Here is a 16727-nt window from a genome sequence, read left to right as displayed (position 1 = left end):
GAAACTTTATTAAAGCTACAAAACAAATCATGAAGGGCACTGTGTATATTTAAACTCTGATTTAAAGGTCTATGGATGTGATGTCTAGCCCAGTGGTTCCCAACCTGGGGGGCGCCAGAGTTCACAGCGGGGGCGCGGGAGGTAAGGCTGGGCGATAAAAACGATAACTACAATTATAGTGATATAATTTTCGATAAAACAAGTTCGATAAACATTCAATGTAATGTGTATGCGTGAAAAACGGAACAAAACAGCGCTACTCATTTGAACCGCGCCACACGGACCATATCCGCTCGGTTCAAACAGCGGCGCAGCGCAGACTCAGAGCGAGCAGACTCGAGCAGATCACGCGAGCACTAAACAGTGACTGGTATAAACTAGTATCAGTCGATATCAGTCAACTGATATTAAATCCAGATAAAACAGCGCTGACGTGTGTGCAACGATACAGTCAGAAGGCTTTTCACTCTACAAATCGCCATCGTTTACCAGGGATTTACTGTAGTAACATTAACTGCACCATGGTATTGTGGCAGAAATGTGTGGTATTTATATCAAATGTATTATATTAATGTAGACGTGTATTAAATGTATTAAAGGAGTAATGGAATGTAATTGCACTTTATTTGTGATAGGTTAGCGTTTGTGCATTTATAATAAATGTATTTAGACTACTGTTTTACATATAAATAGGCTACCTAGAAACCATATAGCCTAGTTGGATTTTTACCACAGTATTGAGGTGCTATATGTGTGGTTTTAACTCTGGTTATCATGATGTAAATGTATGCTACTATGCAAGAACAATGGTTAATTTTAATAAAACTCAAACAGTCAGAAAAATAAATCGTATAAAAAAGGAGGTTGTTGCAATTTTTAATGTTACTGATTTTGATAATGAACATACATTTACATCTGCATCCTAACTCAAACTACTACTGTCAACTCAATATCAAATGTGCATTTCTAAGAGACAAAAAAATTTATATTATTATTATTGTGTGTGTGTGTGTATATATATATATATATATAGGGTGAATTCGGGTAATCTGGGACACCTAAACTCCAGTGTGTTTATTTCCTGTTCTAATCAAATTTAGTCAACAGGACTTTTACTATAATTTTAGCATGGATGTCATGTGGCAAAAATCACATGACTTCATGGGGGTGATTCCACAGAAAGGGGCAGGGCACCTGTCAATCAAGAAACTCCTGGGAATTGCATGACAAGGTCAATGTCATAGGATTCTGATCAGATTACCATATGTGTATGTAGGGGGGGCCCATGAAAAAAAGTTTGGGAACCACTGGTCTTGCCTACAAAGGCATTTTATCAATAGGCAACAGTTTATTTGTATCAACATTAAAAGAAAAACAAGTGTGAAATGTGTTATGAAGCTATAATACAAAATATAAAACAAAAAGAAAAATATTAAAGATGACAAAACTGAAACTAAACAGGACATACTGGAATGCTAAGTATCCCTAAATAGAGAAGAAATTTGGCAGAATATACAAACACTGTGACCACTAAGAAAATTCATACAGACAGAGGGATCGAAATTTTGGTATAGAAACAGGTAAGTTCAAACTGACTATCAAAGCAGGTCATATTCTGACTGAACACAAAATGAACTGAAAACAGAAAAAGCACTCCTTTGTCTCATGCATTATGTCCCTTATGATAACGGTTACATCTTTTCCCCACTTGACAGGTCATGACAGATGTTCTATAGAGAAAAAATAAAAAATAAAATAGACTAGCTGCATGAAATGGTTTTAAGAAAAGGACAACCACTGTGACAAACCTCAGAATGAAAGTGACCTGAACTTTGCACATATATTGCACAAAAAAATCTTTATGTACACAATAACAGGAAGCTGAAAATAACTCAAATGCCATTGTAGAAAAACCTGAAATCACATGTGTTCCTCCAATTAATTAAAGAAATCAAATCAAATCATGTTTTCATTAAAGTTTTGTGAGAGTGAGGTTTAGGAGAATTTGTAGGTTTAGAGGAATATGTACTAGATTTAGGGCAAAGAAAACAGCTATGATTTGCTCATATAAGGTCTTCAAGATACCAATGCCAGCATGGTATGTTTGACATAGCCTATTGAATAAAACGACTTGAGTGTCCATCTGTTGTATGATAAACAGGAAATGATTAAACTAAAGTAGAAAATTTACAAATTATGCTAAATTGTGAATCTCTATATATACACACTACAATATCCAGCGTGGTGAGTGAAAAACTACGGTTCCCAGCAGTCTTTGGGTTTTGAAGCATGCGCTGAACGCAATTCCTCGCTCTTAGTCAGAGTTGCAGGGTTTCATAGACCGAGGGGAGTCTCCTGTGCTGAGCATAAACCGTAAACATCCATACCAAAGACTGAGTGTCTGCTCTGATGTATGGACAGGATTACATATTACAATCCTTGTAAACCATAGAGCTGGTCAGCCCGATCCACTGGAATGATTTAGAGAGGCGTGGATTGGGAACAAGCTGTTCCTTTGGTGGGTGATTGCCCAAGAAGGAGAGAAAGAGGAAAAATCTGAGAAGAACCCCCGAACTGGAGGTAGATTAAACTGGACATGGCACACCTTCAGAACATTCGGAACCAGGTAATCCAGAGAGATGAAGATGACTCCTGAAGCCCTCCAGGCATGGCTTTCATACGGAGACATAACAGTTACTTATTGTTCTTTTTGGATGATGATTGAACTTAACATTAGCTACAGTGTCTTTGTACTATAGTAAGCTTTTGTAATTATAAATTCCACTAAATAATAGGCTATAATATAATGAGTACACGTAGTTACACTGAAAAAAAAAGGTGTGGGATTTACATCATTTTTACTCCGAAATCGCTTGTAAATTGTACAAACAATTACAAAGAAACGGTAAAGTAACACATTAAACGTGAAATATTAGGCTACAGTATTTTCTTGTAAAACATACTCCAATAATCTTTGTTTTTAATTCATTTTTTACAGTGTAGTTTATGTAAATACATTGTGCTGTTATGTAAAGTGTGGCATTTACCTAATGTGAACTAGGCAATGCTTACATGATGTTCCTCAATTGGAGAAAAATACCAGGTAAATTAAGAAAATACAGTCTATTTTTTAATAGTGTTTAGCATAGATCACAAATCGGGGTGCACCGAAATTTTGGGCAATATCATAACTCATCATTCTTTTTTTCTTTTCAAGGTTGAAAACTGATATGATGGCCACTATTATTTATGAAAAATATTCAAATTACAGCTCCAATCTAGAATTCTGATTTTGAGACAGACAGTAGGCTACCCCTTACAATGGAAACTTTGGCCTGTCTAATTAAGACTACTGTAGTCTTTTTTATCACTAACTAATCACTAAAAGCTAATATTTAACTAATAATAGTAGCTACTTATAATAGCTATTATTTAGTTGTTCCCCACATTTTCAACAACCCTGCTATCTCACAATACTCCATGAAATCAGATCATTTGGACCCTCTACAGATAATGTTTTTTCAGTATTTGCACAAATTGAAGTATGGACTGCATGTGTCCAGCTTGGCCTTTCAGCCCTGTTGCCCTAGTTATTTAAAGAAAAAAAAAAATCAAACGTATCCTTTAATTTGTCAAATATTATCACTAACTAGAAAACCAAAATATTGTACCAAACTAGCTAGTCCTACTAAGAAATGTCATAATTTTGGCTAAAATTGCAACCCTGTTACCCACTGCCATTAATTTTGACATGTCTTAAACATTTATTGCTAGAGCTTTGCAAAATATCTCAAAATGTTGGTAACAGGGTTGCAAAAATCTAAAGCCCATGGAAATATTGGTCAGTTAAGATTTATTTATATTATGCATCCCTGATCGCAACTGTTATATCGTATTGAGTTTCTTCACATCACACTTTTTGACACTACAGTAACAGAGGAAAACACAATTTTTCCCAGTGTAAAACCGTTATATTAAATATGAGACCGTGTGCTTATTTTGAATCGAACCAGATGATAATGGATGGCATCTGTTTATGTTATGTTGGCCATGCGCATGTTTTGTAGGTCAGTATGATAATTGCAGTTTATCATGTTTTAATGAGGGTTGACGAAAGAGTGGCACACCCACCGATCACACAGGTGTAGCTGGCAGAATAATTAACTCGTCTTTCTGAGAATTGTTAAAAATAAGCTGTTGATCTCATTTTATGGAGCCTCCAATGGGTGGTACTACCAAGAATAGTAAAGGTTTGTGTTTTGTTTGCTCGTTGCTTTAGAAAGGTGCAATAAAAGTGTGATGAATGCGGAAATCAGATGTCGAGCTGATACCAAGAGGAGGTCTTATCACCTGAACTTTGAGTCGTGTAGTTGTTTTGATAACAGTGCCACTTCCAGATGGATTGTCAGTACAATTCATCTTCAAGCTGTACTGAACAAGGAAGCAGATGCTCCAAGTGTTTTCCTAGTGGTTAGACAGCAGAAAAATGAAAAAATTGCTTAAAAAACTACATGGGATTTCGAACAATTCTCTTTATAGATTTGCATCTTCTCCGGACCTTCATTGGGGTGATGATTGGGTAGATCTTCCCACATTTGTTGCTTGAATAATAGGACAACATATAAAGTTCATCACGTGTGTAAAGAAAACACACAATGTTGGATCTCATCTGGTAAGAATTTTTCAATCTTTCTTGTTTTTCTTTAGAATTCACGTTTGAATCCTGAGGAATACTTCACTAAATTGGAACGAATTGGTAAAGGCTCTTTTGGGGAGGTATACAAGGGCATAAACAACCGCACAAAAGAGGTGGTGGCCATTAAGATTATTGACTTGGAGGAAGCAGAGGATGAGATTGAAGACATCCAGCAGGAGATCACGGTCCTCAGCCAGTGTGACAGCCCTTATGTCACCAAATACTACGGCTCCTATCTAACGGTTTGTGGAGATTTCTTTCTTTCTTTTCTAATTATATTACATGGTATTTTTAAAGGAATTGTTTACTCAAATGCCATCCTTTCAAAAAAAGCACATGACTTCCTTGTAACACTTTACAATGACATTAGATTAGTTTATGCACTATGTATCATTAACTAAAAATAAGCAATACTTTAAGACGGAAAAAAGTTAATTTCTACATATACGAATACATTTTGTAATAGTCAATTTGTCAATTTGACAGAGTTCAAGTTTTAGGAATAAGCATGAATTAACAATGTTCATTGTTGGTTTAAATTTGTTTTATATTTAATATAAAGTGTCACTGACTTTCTTCCATGACACACAGAATTAGGAATTTTCCAGACTTTCAGCTGTTTTTTTTTCCATACAGAAAAAGTAGACAGTGACCAGTGTGTCTCAAACCATAGCTGCTGGTTCATTGAAACTATAACTAATAAATAACTAAATAAAACTAATAACAAAAAAATAAAAATAAAATAAAAAATAATAATAATATATATGTATGTATGTATATGTGTATATATATATATATATATATATATATATATATATATATATATATATATATAAAATGAAAAACTTGCCAACTAAGTAGAAATACTGTGAATGGAATATGTTTACATTGAAGTACTAAAGCTACTAAAATGGAAATAAAAATGAAAATTATATAGAAAAAATAAATACTAACACTTAAAGCCTTTATGTATAATGCATTATAGAGGTATTCACAATATATATTGTAATGCATTATACCTTTTATAAATAATATTTAGATTTGTTTGTCATGTTTTAGTGCATTATACCTTCTAAAGGTGTAAAAATGAATAGATAAGAAGTATTATAGTGAATTCTAGCTGGGGTTACATTTAATCATGAGATCATACAACGCAAGGCATAATTAATGTATTAAAACCACTAAAAGCTTTAAGTAAAGTGTTATCAAATTTTGATCATAAAAATGACAAAAAAATGTTTTAATGAGAACTGAAAACAAGTACCTTAAAAGTATATAAATAATACAAAAATTCATCAGTTGTAATACTAATAATACTAAAAACATCAGAATTTATTGTACAACTTTATTTTATTTTGGTTTCTTTTCAGGGCTCTAAGCTATGGATAATCATGGAATATTTGGGAGGTGGATCGGCTCTGGATCTGGTGAGTTGGTCTTTTCATTATATTTGTGAGTTCTTTAAAGTGAGGAATAACGTCGGAAAATTACCAATGGGGAAAAAAAAACCGGTGGAAAATGTCAAGGACACAGGAAATGTCACTATATTTAACATCCTCTAATGTGTTTGTGCACAGCTAAGGCCGGGAACTTTGGAAGAAGCATATATCGCCACCATTCTCAGAGAAATACTGAAAGGACTCGACTACCTCCACTCAGAGAGGAAGATTCATAGAGATATCAAAGGTTAGTATGCAAAACTCACCTCTGTTTAGTTCTGTGAAGTGTCCCTACATTAATAACCCTGCTTTTTCCTACAGCGGCCAATGTGTTACTCTCTGAACATGGAGAAGTCAAGCTGGCAGACTTTGGAGTGGCTGGCCAGTTAACAGACACACAAATTAAGAGAAACACATTTGTAGGAACTCCATTTTGGATGGCACCAGAGGTCATCAAACAGTCTGCATATGACTTCAAGGTACAAGTACTTGTCATTTAGCTAACAGGTATCATGTTCAAGTTCTCCACATGAACATCTGTTAACTAGTGAAGACTGCTTCTGTTGCATGATGAAAATAAGCTCAATTAAATATTCAGAGACAGACATATGGCACAAGTACTGACCCCCACTTTTTTTTTTTTTTGCCCTTTTTTTCTTCCGTGTCTTAGGCTGACATCTGGTCATTGGGTATCACAGCCATCGAGCTGGCTAAAGGAGAGCCACCCAACTCAGAACTTCACCCCATGAGAGTCTTGTTCCTCATCCCTAAAAATAACCCACCCACGCTGGAAGGGTCCTACAGCAAAGCCTTTAAGGACTTTGTTGAGGGTTGTCTCAATAAAGATCCACGATTTGTTAGTACCTTTATTTATTTATTTAAAAAATATATATATTTAGGGATGTACAATATATTGGTACCTTATTGGTTATCAGTAAAAAAATAAGAATTTTTTTTTCTATATATATATATATATATATACATACAAAATTAATTAATTTTAATATTGACTTAAATATAGATTTTTAAAAAATGAAACGGTAATTGATATTAGATATTTGTGCATGTTAATTTATCTTATTTTTAAGATCTAATGCCATCATCTGATGCTTAAAGCTAATTTTTTAAAATACATATAATTTAATAGCACTATTAAATGTAATGTTTATCAATCTCAAAATGTTTTTTTTTTTAACTGTGCATAATGTCTTGGTGATCTAATTCACTTGTTGAATTTAAAATGGATTTTATTCAGGCAAAATGGTGTAGAATTTTATTATCTGCCATTTTTATTGGTTAATGCCATATAAAATAATCTCATATAAAAATAATTATTGACTTGTATAGGATAGAACTGTAATACCTGTAATTCTATTAAAACTCTGCCATTGATGCTATTAGCTTTTAGTATAAACAGGCTAAATAAACTTTAAAACATGAGGCAAACTGCTTTTAATTTTTATGATATGCTGTTCGCATCCAACAGAGACCGACAGCCAAAGAGCTTCTGAAACACAAGTTCATCACCCGCTACACCAAGAAAACCTCATACCTGGCAGAGCTCATTGATCGATACCGCCGCTGGAAGTCAGAGGGCCACGGGGACGAGTCAAGCTCTGATGACTCTGACATGTATGTGTGTGCTTTACATTCCTAGATGCACGATTAGCAAACCTGTGAAGTTTGCGTACAGCATGTTTACTCTTGTGTGTTTTCACTCAGGGATGGGGAGGGGGATGACAGGGACCAGTGTCCCATGTGGACTTTCCCCACTGTGCGGCCCACTTCCATGAACAAGTTACAGAGAGGTTTCAATCATTTAGACAATAAGGTAAATATGTTCTAAAGTCAGCAAACCAACACAAAAGCAGCACAAAATCTGTACTACATAGAAGGCATAAAGGGTGGTTAAACAGGCTTTGTAGTGCCACAGAGGCAGCATATGTCTACACAGGAATCTTAGTTGCGAAAAAATGAATTAAATTAAAGTTGCATCAGAGCTGTCTTTGATACTACATGTGAAATGGGACAGATCTGGCAATGTTTAAACTGATTTATATACTGCATTACATATTTCAGAGCCTCCTTAAAAATGCAAAGTAAACATTTTATGCAAAGAGTAAGTGTAATAGACTTCATTTTAAATATTTTGTTTAAAAAAAAAAATCATGTACACTCGTGTATATAGGGGAGCCATATTGTGATCACATGACCAGCTGAATACTGGTCTTATAAATTGCAACAGTGCCTGTCCACTTTTCAGCCGTCTCGGTTCAAGAAGTGTTTTCCAGTGGTGATTTAAAAAAAAGTCTTTGAGACTTACAAGCTATGAACCAAACCAGCCAGCTACAAGAAAAAAAAAAATCACAACATTATAAACTTTCATTTGAAGCACAGACTATATTAGAAAATTGGACAAAAGGTACAAGACTGTGTACTGAACAGCTTTAATGAGGGAAAGAACTCTAAAATCCCATGAGGAATCACAAATGACAATTGAATTAAAAACAATGCAGATATACATATATATGTTAAATATTTATTTATTTAGTTTCATAAATCAGTTCCCCTATGGAGAAAATTGATGGGATTTTTACTTTTGGAACCCTGTTGCACTCTATAGTCGATTAAAATATTTAGCCCCAGTACTGAGCCTTGCGGTACTCCATACCAAACTTATGATTGATATGACATCTCTTTGTTTACTGCTACAAATTGATAACTGTCAGATAAGTTCAATGATTCGATAATTCAGTGATTTGAAAAATGGCAATTAAGTTCCATTAATGCCATCATAATTTTTGAGCCTACCCAAGAGAATGTTAATAGTATCAAAGGCAGCACTGATGACCAGTAATGCTAATTTTGTATTGAATATGATCAGTTTCTTTTCTGACTTGACTTTGGCAGTTCATTTGGAATTTACCTGTAGTATAACAAATACATCTCAAATGTCATCAAAATGCAAACTTGCAAAAAACAACTCCTTAACCCTATAAAAAATGTAATGTATACACACACACGCACAGGTGCGTTAACTATCATTATATATGGGGTGCAATTTTAAAAAAAGAAAAAGGAAATACAGCTGAAATTCTTTTTATTTATTTATTTTCTTTTTTTATAACAGACATCAGATGTTATGAAGAGGCAGCCAAAGTCACCGTCTCTGAAAACGGTCATCACACCCATCTTCAGAGAGGTAAAGAATTCAAAAACGTACATTTATGTAAGTGAGCCTGGACCTCCTGCTTTAACATCAAGTCAGAACACGTGGATTATGTTCTGTATGCAGCTGAAGGAGAAGCGGCGTGTTAGCGGGAACGGTGTGTGCGCCCTGGAGGAGCTGGAAAACGCATTCAGCCTCGCAGAGGAGTCCAGCCCTGGAATTTCTGACTGTTTACTCAATAACGTTATGGAGAGAGTGTGCAGGTAAACACATTTAATATACAGTCTCGCCTATGTGTCTGTACACAAAGTATCTAATTGTATTTTGATATTTTCTGATTATGCCAGTTTTTCAGGTCATGCTGATTCAATGCTATAAGATATTGTGCTGCACTGTGGCACTTGCATGCGGTACTGAATCTCCCGCAGGAGTGAACTCTGAGACTTCCTTTGTCTCGACCCTGCAGGTTTACACTTAACGGAAACAGCATGCCTTCAAAACGATGAGGTCTGACTGACTGCTGGTCAGCTCCGTCCGATGGAAAGACTAACCTGATCTCTTCATGAGCCGGTCCTCTATGCCCACCTGCTCCTTCAGCTGAACACCACCAGTCATTCCATTCCAGCTTGTATTATGAGATGTTTTTACAGTTTACTTTATAGAATTTTGAAATGTCTAAATGAAATGTAAAATATGAAATGACGAACCAGGTTTGTGTGTATTCCATTAAATTACATTAAGTATATTGAAATGTAAATAAACGTGGTTATTTCTTACATTTGCATTTAGGACATAAATTACAGGGTGAAATGTAGGAAAAGGCTTAAAGGGATAGTTCAGCCAAAAATTTTAATTTTGTCATTTACTCACCCTCACGTCATTCCAAACCCATAAGACTTTCATTCAGCTTCGAAACACAAATCTGAGACAATTCTGTACCTTCATTAAAAATCCATGGAACCAAAACTCTGATGCTCCAAAATGTTCATAAAGAATTGTAAAAGTAATCCTTTTCTTGTTTAATTGTTTTATAATATAAATTTTATTCACGTATAAATATTGATCAATGCACATGAGTTTGTTTACTATATTTGACGTGCTCCATGGGTGTACGTTCATCAATGCTTATATGTGAATAAAAGCCTAAATTAAAACATATATATTAGTTTATATTATAAAACACAAAGCAGAGTTATTTTAGTATAATTTATGAATTATTCAGAATTAGATTTTATTTTTATATTTTCAGTTTTAAAATGTATTTATTTTTGTTCTGTCATTTTGTTGTTTTTAGTTTCTTTTATCGAAAAATACATTTATGGAAAATTAAATTTGAGCAATTTTGTTGTTGTAATTTAAGTACTTAATAAATAAACTGAAATAAGTTGTTTTCATGAAATATTTATTTCAATAAACGATTTTTGTTAAGACATGACTTGAATTAAACCACTCAATTCATTTGGATTACTTTTACAATATTTTTATGAACCTTAAGTGTTAAAGTTTTGGTGTAATGATCTTTCAGTGGAGGGACAGAAATCTCAGTTTTTCATTCAAATATCTTCATTTGTGTTTTAAAGATGAACAAACTCATACAGGGTGGGTTACTGGTAACGATTTTTATATGAACTAACCCTAAAAATGGGACAAAAAGAAGAGAATTAAATGGTTTACACAGTTCAGTTTTATTTGATATCCCTTCAATGTCATAACATGAAACTTACTACATGCGGTGTGTACAGGAGCAACGCCTCAGCAACATGCTACACAAAATAAATAGTAAAAACTGGAGAGAAGCGATTTCATCAAAACTCAGTTTAGTGCCCCTCAGAATGAGACAGGAAACAGGTCTTTGAGTAAACTCCCTTTTCTCGTGCTTAGCAATCCGGGATGGAAATCAACCATTCATCTAACCGTCTTATTGCCAGATACAGAAAACGAGGAAGAAAATGATTCCAGTCCTTGCATAAAATGTACAAAAAAGGGTGGAGACCATGAGCCCACACAGTGCATTAGTGAATTAAGAGGGATTTGAAACACATCAGACTAGCTGAGCTCATGTCGAGATGATTGCTGCTTACAGTATATTGTTAAGAATACACAAAGCAACACTGCTTAATGTGTGGCCGACTAACTTTGGCCAACCGTTTCAGGCATATGCAAGACTTCTTCAGGTCTTTGGTTGGACCTTGTACAGCATGTTGAACGGACAGAGCCAAAAGCCTTATAAATACAACCAATAATCCAAAAAGAGGCAAAATAAATCTCCCAAATCAGATGTCGTACAGATCTGTCTTCATAAAGTGAAGCCGATAAGTAAACATAACACTGTCACACATGCTGTGGAACTTCATCATGCTACTAAAACAACAAATAACTCAACTGGCCTTCCAACAAAACGAGACTGTAACACATATATAGTGAGATATGCCTCGCAAAAAAATATTAGTAGTAAAAAAAGAAAAAGAAAAAAATTTTTGTTTATCAATAAATCATAGGGAAAGAACTTGTAAATTAATTCTTAAAAAAAAAAAAAAAAAACTTCACATATACAATATAATAAAAGGGGAACAGGCAGTTTTAGGCCGTTGATCCCAGTTTAAATTTTAGGAATTAGTGGCCGACCGAGAAAATCTTGCATTGTTGTTTTAACTTCAACTTTGACAAAACTTGAACTTCACCAGAATCATTTCCTCTTCCCTGTGTGTAGAGGACAGAAACTGAAAGAAAAGTGCAGTATTACACTGGATGACCTTCTTCCCCTATACGGGGGTTAGTTTACACTTGAGCTTATTATCTGTAAAGTATCCCAAAAATCTAAACTAGTGACATTTGTGAATACATCATCTAAAACATTACATTTAGTTTGGTTAGTGAATATTTTTTTGGTCAGTCTTCACTTTAAAATAAATATCTGATTAGTTTTCAGATTTCAAGAAAATCAATGCTGCGAGATCAAAAATCAACGGATCAGAACTTAAAAATCCCCTAAATAGAAACAGTCGCTTAATAATGACCTTCAAGACATGCTTTAACCTATGCTGGAAGAGGACAGCACATACTGTACACACCAATTCAGCTGCCTCATTGTCAAAATAACATCTCTATTCCTCTCTGATCCCTTCCTGTCCCAACATCTCACCCTCAGCCCTTTAAAAGTGCGAAGGCGCTCGATCATAGATCTCCGGTTTCTGAGCTTCGCCCTGCAAACGTGCTCTCTGACCAACGTTACATTGTTTCTAAATCAGCAAGACACGTTTAACAGCGCTAGTCCTTCATCTCACTTACTGCACCAGCTGGACTTAATACAAACCCTCTGTTTGTCAACACTCCATTCAGTAGTATTCAGTCATGTTGTCCCAGGACAAATAATAGAAAGCATTTTTGCAGTCCCGTGGGACTAGATTTCTACTGAACAAACTGGAGTAACAAGAGTCATTAAATATCATCCTAATGACAGATTCATCTTAGCAAAGACCTTAAAACCTGAATACAGCTATAAGTGTAACCTTAGCAAGATAAACACAAACATAACTTAATTCAGTCTAAAGTGTTTCTATAAGAAGTTTTCAGTCTAATGTGGTTCTAGAAAAGCAAGACGCCCACTTTTTGTTTCATTAGCGAAAAAACAAGAAGAAAAGATTTAGAAAAGAGAATTACAGAGCGCTTACTTTCCGACCAACTTCTTCGGTCTGAGGTTTCAACAAGCAGCTCAAACTCCCAGCAAGCAGAGAGCTAACAGTCCAGAGTCAAGAATCAAGTTATGATGATGATGCTTCTCAGAGCCACAAATCAGAAAGGATAAAATGACGATGGTGTGTTTGGTCCTGGCAGACAGTGGGCCCAGCCCTCAGCTCCAGGAGATCAGTCTGACACACTCAGCTTCCCCCGTTCATCTCTGCTGGGCCTTTGGGTACAAGCAGACTCATGCGTCCCGCGGAGCTCGCTGCACTTTTGATCACCTCCATCCATCTGCAGACACATCCCAGCATGTTTTAGCATATCAAACAGTCACTGCTTCCTTTTGTTATTCCTGCTGTTCATTTAGCATTAATAATGCATCAAAAATTTCAAAAGTATTACGTAATGAACTGTAATAAAAATATTTTACTTGTCTGTTTTAGTAGTAAAAATGGATGCAATTATTTGCGAATAATAATACCATACAGAACTGTCCAAACATTTGGGATCAGTAAGTTATTTTTTTGTGAAAGATGAATACTTTCATAAGCTGCTTTTTGAAGATTTATTTTTGGCATTTTTTGCCTTTATTTTGATAGGACAGTTGGTAGACAGGAAGTAAAAGAAAGAGAAAAAGAGAGAGAGAGAGAGAGAGAGAGAGAGAGCTGGGATTCAAACTCGGGATGCCCAAAGCGCAACAGTGCTACGTGTCGATACGCTGCCCACGAGACTATCGGTTTCTTCTTTTTTTAACTTTCTATTCAAAGAATCCTGAAAAAATGCATCATGGTTTCCACAAAAAGCATCAGCACAACTGTTTTCAACATTGATTATAATTATTAAAGTGTGTCTTCAGCACCAAATCAGCATATTAGACTGATTTCTGAAAGATCATGTGACACTGAAGACTGGAGTAATTGCTGCTAAAAACGCAACTTTGCCATCACTGGAATAAATAAATTTTTAATCATATTAAAATAAGTTAATAATCTTTTTTTACATTATCACAAATTTTACTGTATTTTCAGCAAATAAATGCAGCCTTGGTGAGCATAAGAGACTTCTTTCAAAAACATTTAATACAATTTTAATGACCCCAAACTTTAGAACGGTACTGTACATTAATTTGTTAAATTACCATATCATAAAAATGATACACTGAAATCAACTGACAGCTCTATGATTACATAATTATTGTGAAACAAAGAATAACCAAAAAACTATTTTTAAATGTTATGCCTATATTTTTTAAATTATATATTAAAAAGCATACCTTTCAAATGTATACTCGCTCTCTGCCCTGAAGTAGTAAACATGGGATTTGAACTGCAGCTTGAAGACGTACTCCTTATGGATGCTATCCGATTCCCCTGGGGTGCTGACTGTGTAACCTAGCAACGGCAGACTGGCCAGGGGGAAGTCATCCTGGAACAAAAACAAGAATTCATTATAAATTATCCAGACCTTTAGACCTTCTACAGGAAGTTGAATCTTTTAGAATGAATATCAAATACATCAAACAGCTGTTATTACCTGGTGTGTCTTATAGAAGAACAGGCAGAAGTTAGTGAAGACGACCCAGAGTTTCTGCCAGCCATTGCTGTTCTTGAACTTCCTTAGGAGGTAACCAGACAGCTGGTTCTGTAATGGAGGGCAACAGGAAGTTTTAAAATTCAACTGCTACAACACAGCAAGAACCCCTCTTTCACAAAAGACCATTAGTGCTGCATTAGAGTTTAATGAAATTTACAGCTGTACAAAACACGGAAAGAATAAGCTGAAGAAGAGAGTACCACTTGTCCAAATGAGCAGTTAAAAAAAAAGAAACCATAATAGAAAAGTCTGAATTTCAGTAGCAGAGCCTGAACTCTCTACACATATTTCTTATGAGTCAGTGAGAAATGTCTAAGAGTGGGTCACAATGAATTTGCAATGAAAAACCAAAGTCATCCAGTTTCAAAGAGTGTCATGAGTGACAGAGCATTGGTGATGCAAATGTACACATCTTAGAAATTAACAAAAGAAATTTGTCCTTAACTTCTATTATTTATTTATTGTTAACCAACTTTGTCATGTGGTGCAACCAAATTGTAGAAAAAAAAATTGCCTTTTTTTGACAACTGTGACAAAGTTTTTCAAAATAACAGATCATTTGACTGTTTCATGACAAGGAAAGGCTAGTCAATGTTTTAAGATATCATATGGTGTGTTACACCCTTAAATTAAATTATACTGTATTTATGAATTAACAATTCATGAGATGTATTAAAAAATAAAATATATAATAATAAATAAATAAATATATAAATAAATATATATATATATATATATATATATATATATATATATATATATATATATATATATATATATATATATATATATATATATATATATATATATATATATATTTTTTTTTTTTTTGAAAATATAGATATTTTATATTATATTATATTTTAAATTAAATTTTTTTAATTTGGATTTATTTAATGATGCTTTTTCTTTATGATATAAGGTCAGATGTATCAATTACATTTTGTAATATATAGCACTGCATAAACTAGAAGATAGATAGACAGATAGATGTATTTTGGATTTAATGTTAATGTATTTTTAAATAAATACAAACAAGGATGAATTTAGATAATCAAGGATCACTTTAGTTTAATGTTTTGTGAAGGTCTTCAAATCCTCATTGGTACCTGGTTCATGCGCAGATAGTCATTGAGAGAAAGGTTCTGGTTTCGGTACCAGCACACATGAGTGATGGTGTTGGGCCTCTGGCCCTGACCGAGCAGGTACCGAGGGGGGAGCTCTGGAGACACGGCTGGAGAACTGAATACTGAGAGCAGGCAGGCAGGCAGGCAAACAGAGCACAGGCACAGGCACAGAAAAAGATGTAAACAGGAAGGAGGACAGATAATGTGGTGCAGAGAAAGTGATGAAGACAAAAAGGAGAAGAAGAAAAACAGAAGACACAAAGAGTGTTAAGAAAGTTAGCTTTCAATCCCTAAGTCAGGAAAAAAAAAAAAAAAAACAGATTGAAAATTCTTCAAATCTGTATAAGAAATGTTAGAAGAAATTAAGCATTCATGAAAATGTTCATTAATTCATTCAATTTCATTCCAAAATGCAGTTACTGATGGACAAATAAAGAGGAAAAAATGTTACAGACATAAAAAACATGGAAGGGGGAGGGTGGAGAAGCTACTGGGATGTGGTGTAACTGGAAATTATGAGGGTGAAGAAAAAGACGACAGCAACAGAAAAAGATTCAAGAGTCTTCGCCCCTCATTCACAAGCTACGGTTGCAGTCCAGACCTCAACAGCCAGCCTCAGAGATGTGTGTGTGTGTGTGTGTGTGTGTGTGTGTGTGTATGTTCATGTGCGTAAAGCTCAAACTGAGTAAATCTCACAAAATCAAGTCAATTTTCACCCTAGAATAAAATAATAGTTTGAACTAGTATTTAAATGAATTATTAAACATTGAAATTATTATTTAAACTGAATTTATAATAAGATTTTTTTTTTTTTTAATTATGATAAACTAAGATAATAATAAAAAAACTATATAAGCTATTTATGGTGATTTAAAGTATTTAAATATATTGTAGTATAATTGTTATACTGAATTAACAAAAAATGTATTCATAAAAAAGTTGGTTTGGAAAGCATGAGATTTTCGCATTACAGTACTGACAATTCAGAGAGAAAATATTTATAGCTGACATGATAATAATAA

The 16727-nt window shown here is 34.4% G+C and overlaps 2 protein-coding genes across 12 annotated transcripts in view; one reads left to right on the top strand and one right to left on the bottom strand.

The window, feature by feature from the left end:
• Window positions 1-2259: 2259 nt before the first annotated feature.
• stk25a (serine/threonine kinase 25a) lies at window positions 2260-10235 on the top strand. 6 transcript variants are annotated; one of them, XM_058777968.1, is made up of 11 exons: window positions 2260-2626; window positions 4708-4938; window positions 6067-6123; window positions 6274-6382; window positions 6457-6614; window positions 6806-6991; window positions 7622-7767; window positions 7858-7966; window positions 9266-9337; window positions 9431-9567; window positions 9747-10225. In XM_058777968.1, the coding sequence occupies exons 1-11, from the start codon at window positions 2597-2599 to the stop codon at window positions 9808-9810; spliced, it is 1299 nt and encodes a 432-aa protein (XP_058633951.1). In that variant the 5' UTR covers window positions 2260-2596; the 3' UTR covers window positions 9811-10225. The 6 variants fall into 6 exon arrangements, with proteins under 6 accessions (XP_058633951.1, XP_058633949.1, XP_058633948.1 ...); XM_058777966.1 differs by having other exon boundaries at window positions 2261-2626; window positions 9652-10219; XM_058777965.1 differs by having other exon boundaries at window positions 2262-2626; window positions 9771-10217.
• Window positions 10236-10966: 731 nt separating this feature from the next.
• farp2 (FERM, RhoGEF and pleckstrin domain protein 2) overlaps window positions 10967-16727 on the bottom strand; it is a 60780-nt gene continuing 55019 nt past the window's right edge. For 2 of the 6 annotated variants that reach the window (XM_058777958.1, XM_058777960.1), the window contains exons 25-27: window positions 14519-14626; window positions 14259-14410; window positions 10970-13276 (exon numbers count right to left, since the gene is read on the bottom strand). In XM_058777958.1, the coding sequence (XP_058633941.1) occupies window positions 13183-13276; window positions 14259-14410; window positions 14519-14626 (354 nt within the window). In that variant the 3' untranslated portion in view covers window positions 10970-13182. Of the gene's footprint in view, window positions 13277-14258; window positions 14411-14518; window positions 14627-15687; window positions 15834-16727 lie in introns of those variants that run through there. The other 4 variants (XM_058777962.1, XM_058777959.1, XM_058777961.1 and 1 more) reach the window with 4 other exon arrangements.

The sequence above is a fragment of the Onychostoma macrolepis genome, chromosome 06, assembly GCF_012432095.1.
Source record: "Onychostoma macrolepis isolate SWU-2019 chromosome 06, ASM1243209v1, whole genome shotgun sequence".
Lineage (NCBI taxonomy): Eukaryota > Metazoa > Chordata > Actinopteri > Cypriniformes > Cyprinidae > Onychostoma > Onychostoma macrolepis.
Note: the sequence above shows the minus strand (reverse complement) of the source record. Positions and strands in the feature narration are given on the sequence as shown.

Excerpts from the sequence above, each read along its gene's own strand:
- stk25a (XM_058777963.1), top strand. The coding sequence starts at position 4,487 with ATGAAAAAATTGCTTAAAAAACTACATGGGATTTCGAACAATTCTCTT. Across the intron at positions 6,383-6,456 it reads GATTCATAGAGATATCAAAG|CGGCCAATGTGTTACTCTCT; the intron begins GTTAGTATGCAA and ends TTTTTCCTACAG. Across the intron at positions 9,338-9,430 it reads TCACACCCATCTTCAGAGAG|CTGAAGGAGAAGCGGCGTGT; the intron begins GTAAAGAATTCA and ends TTCTGTATGCAG.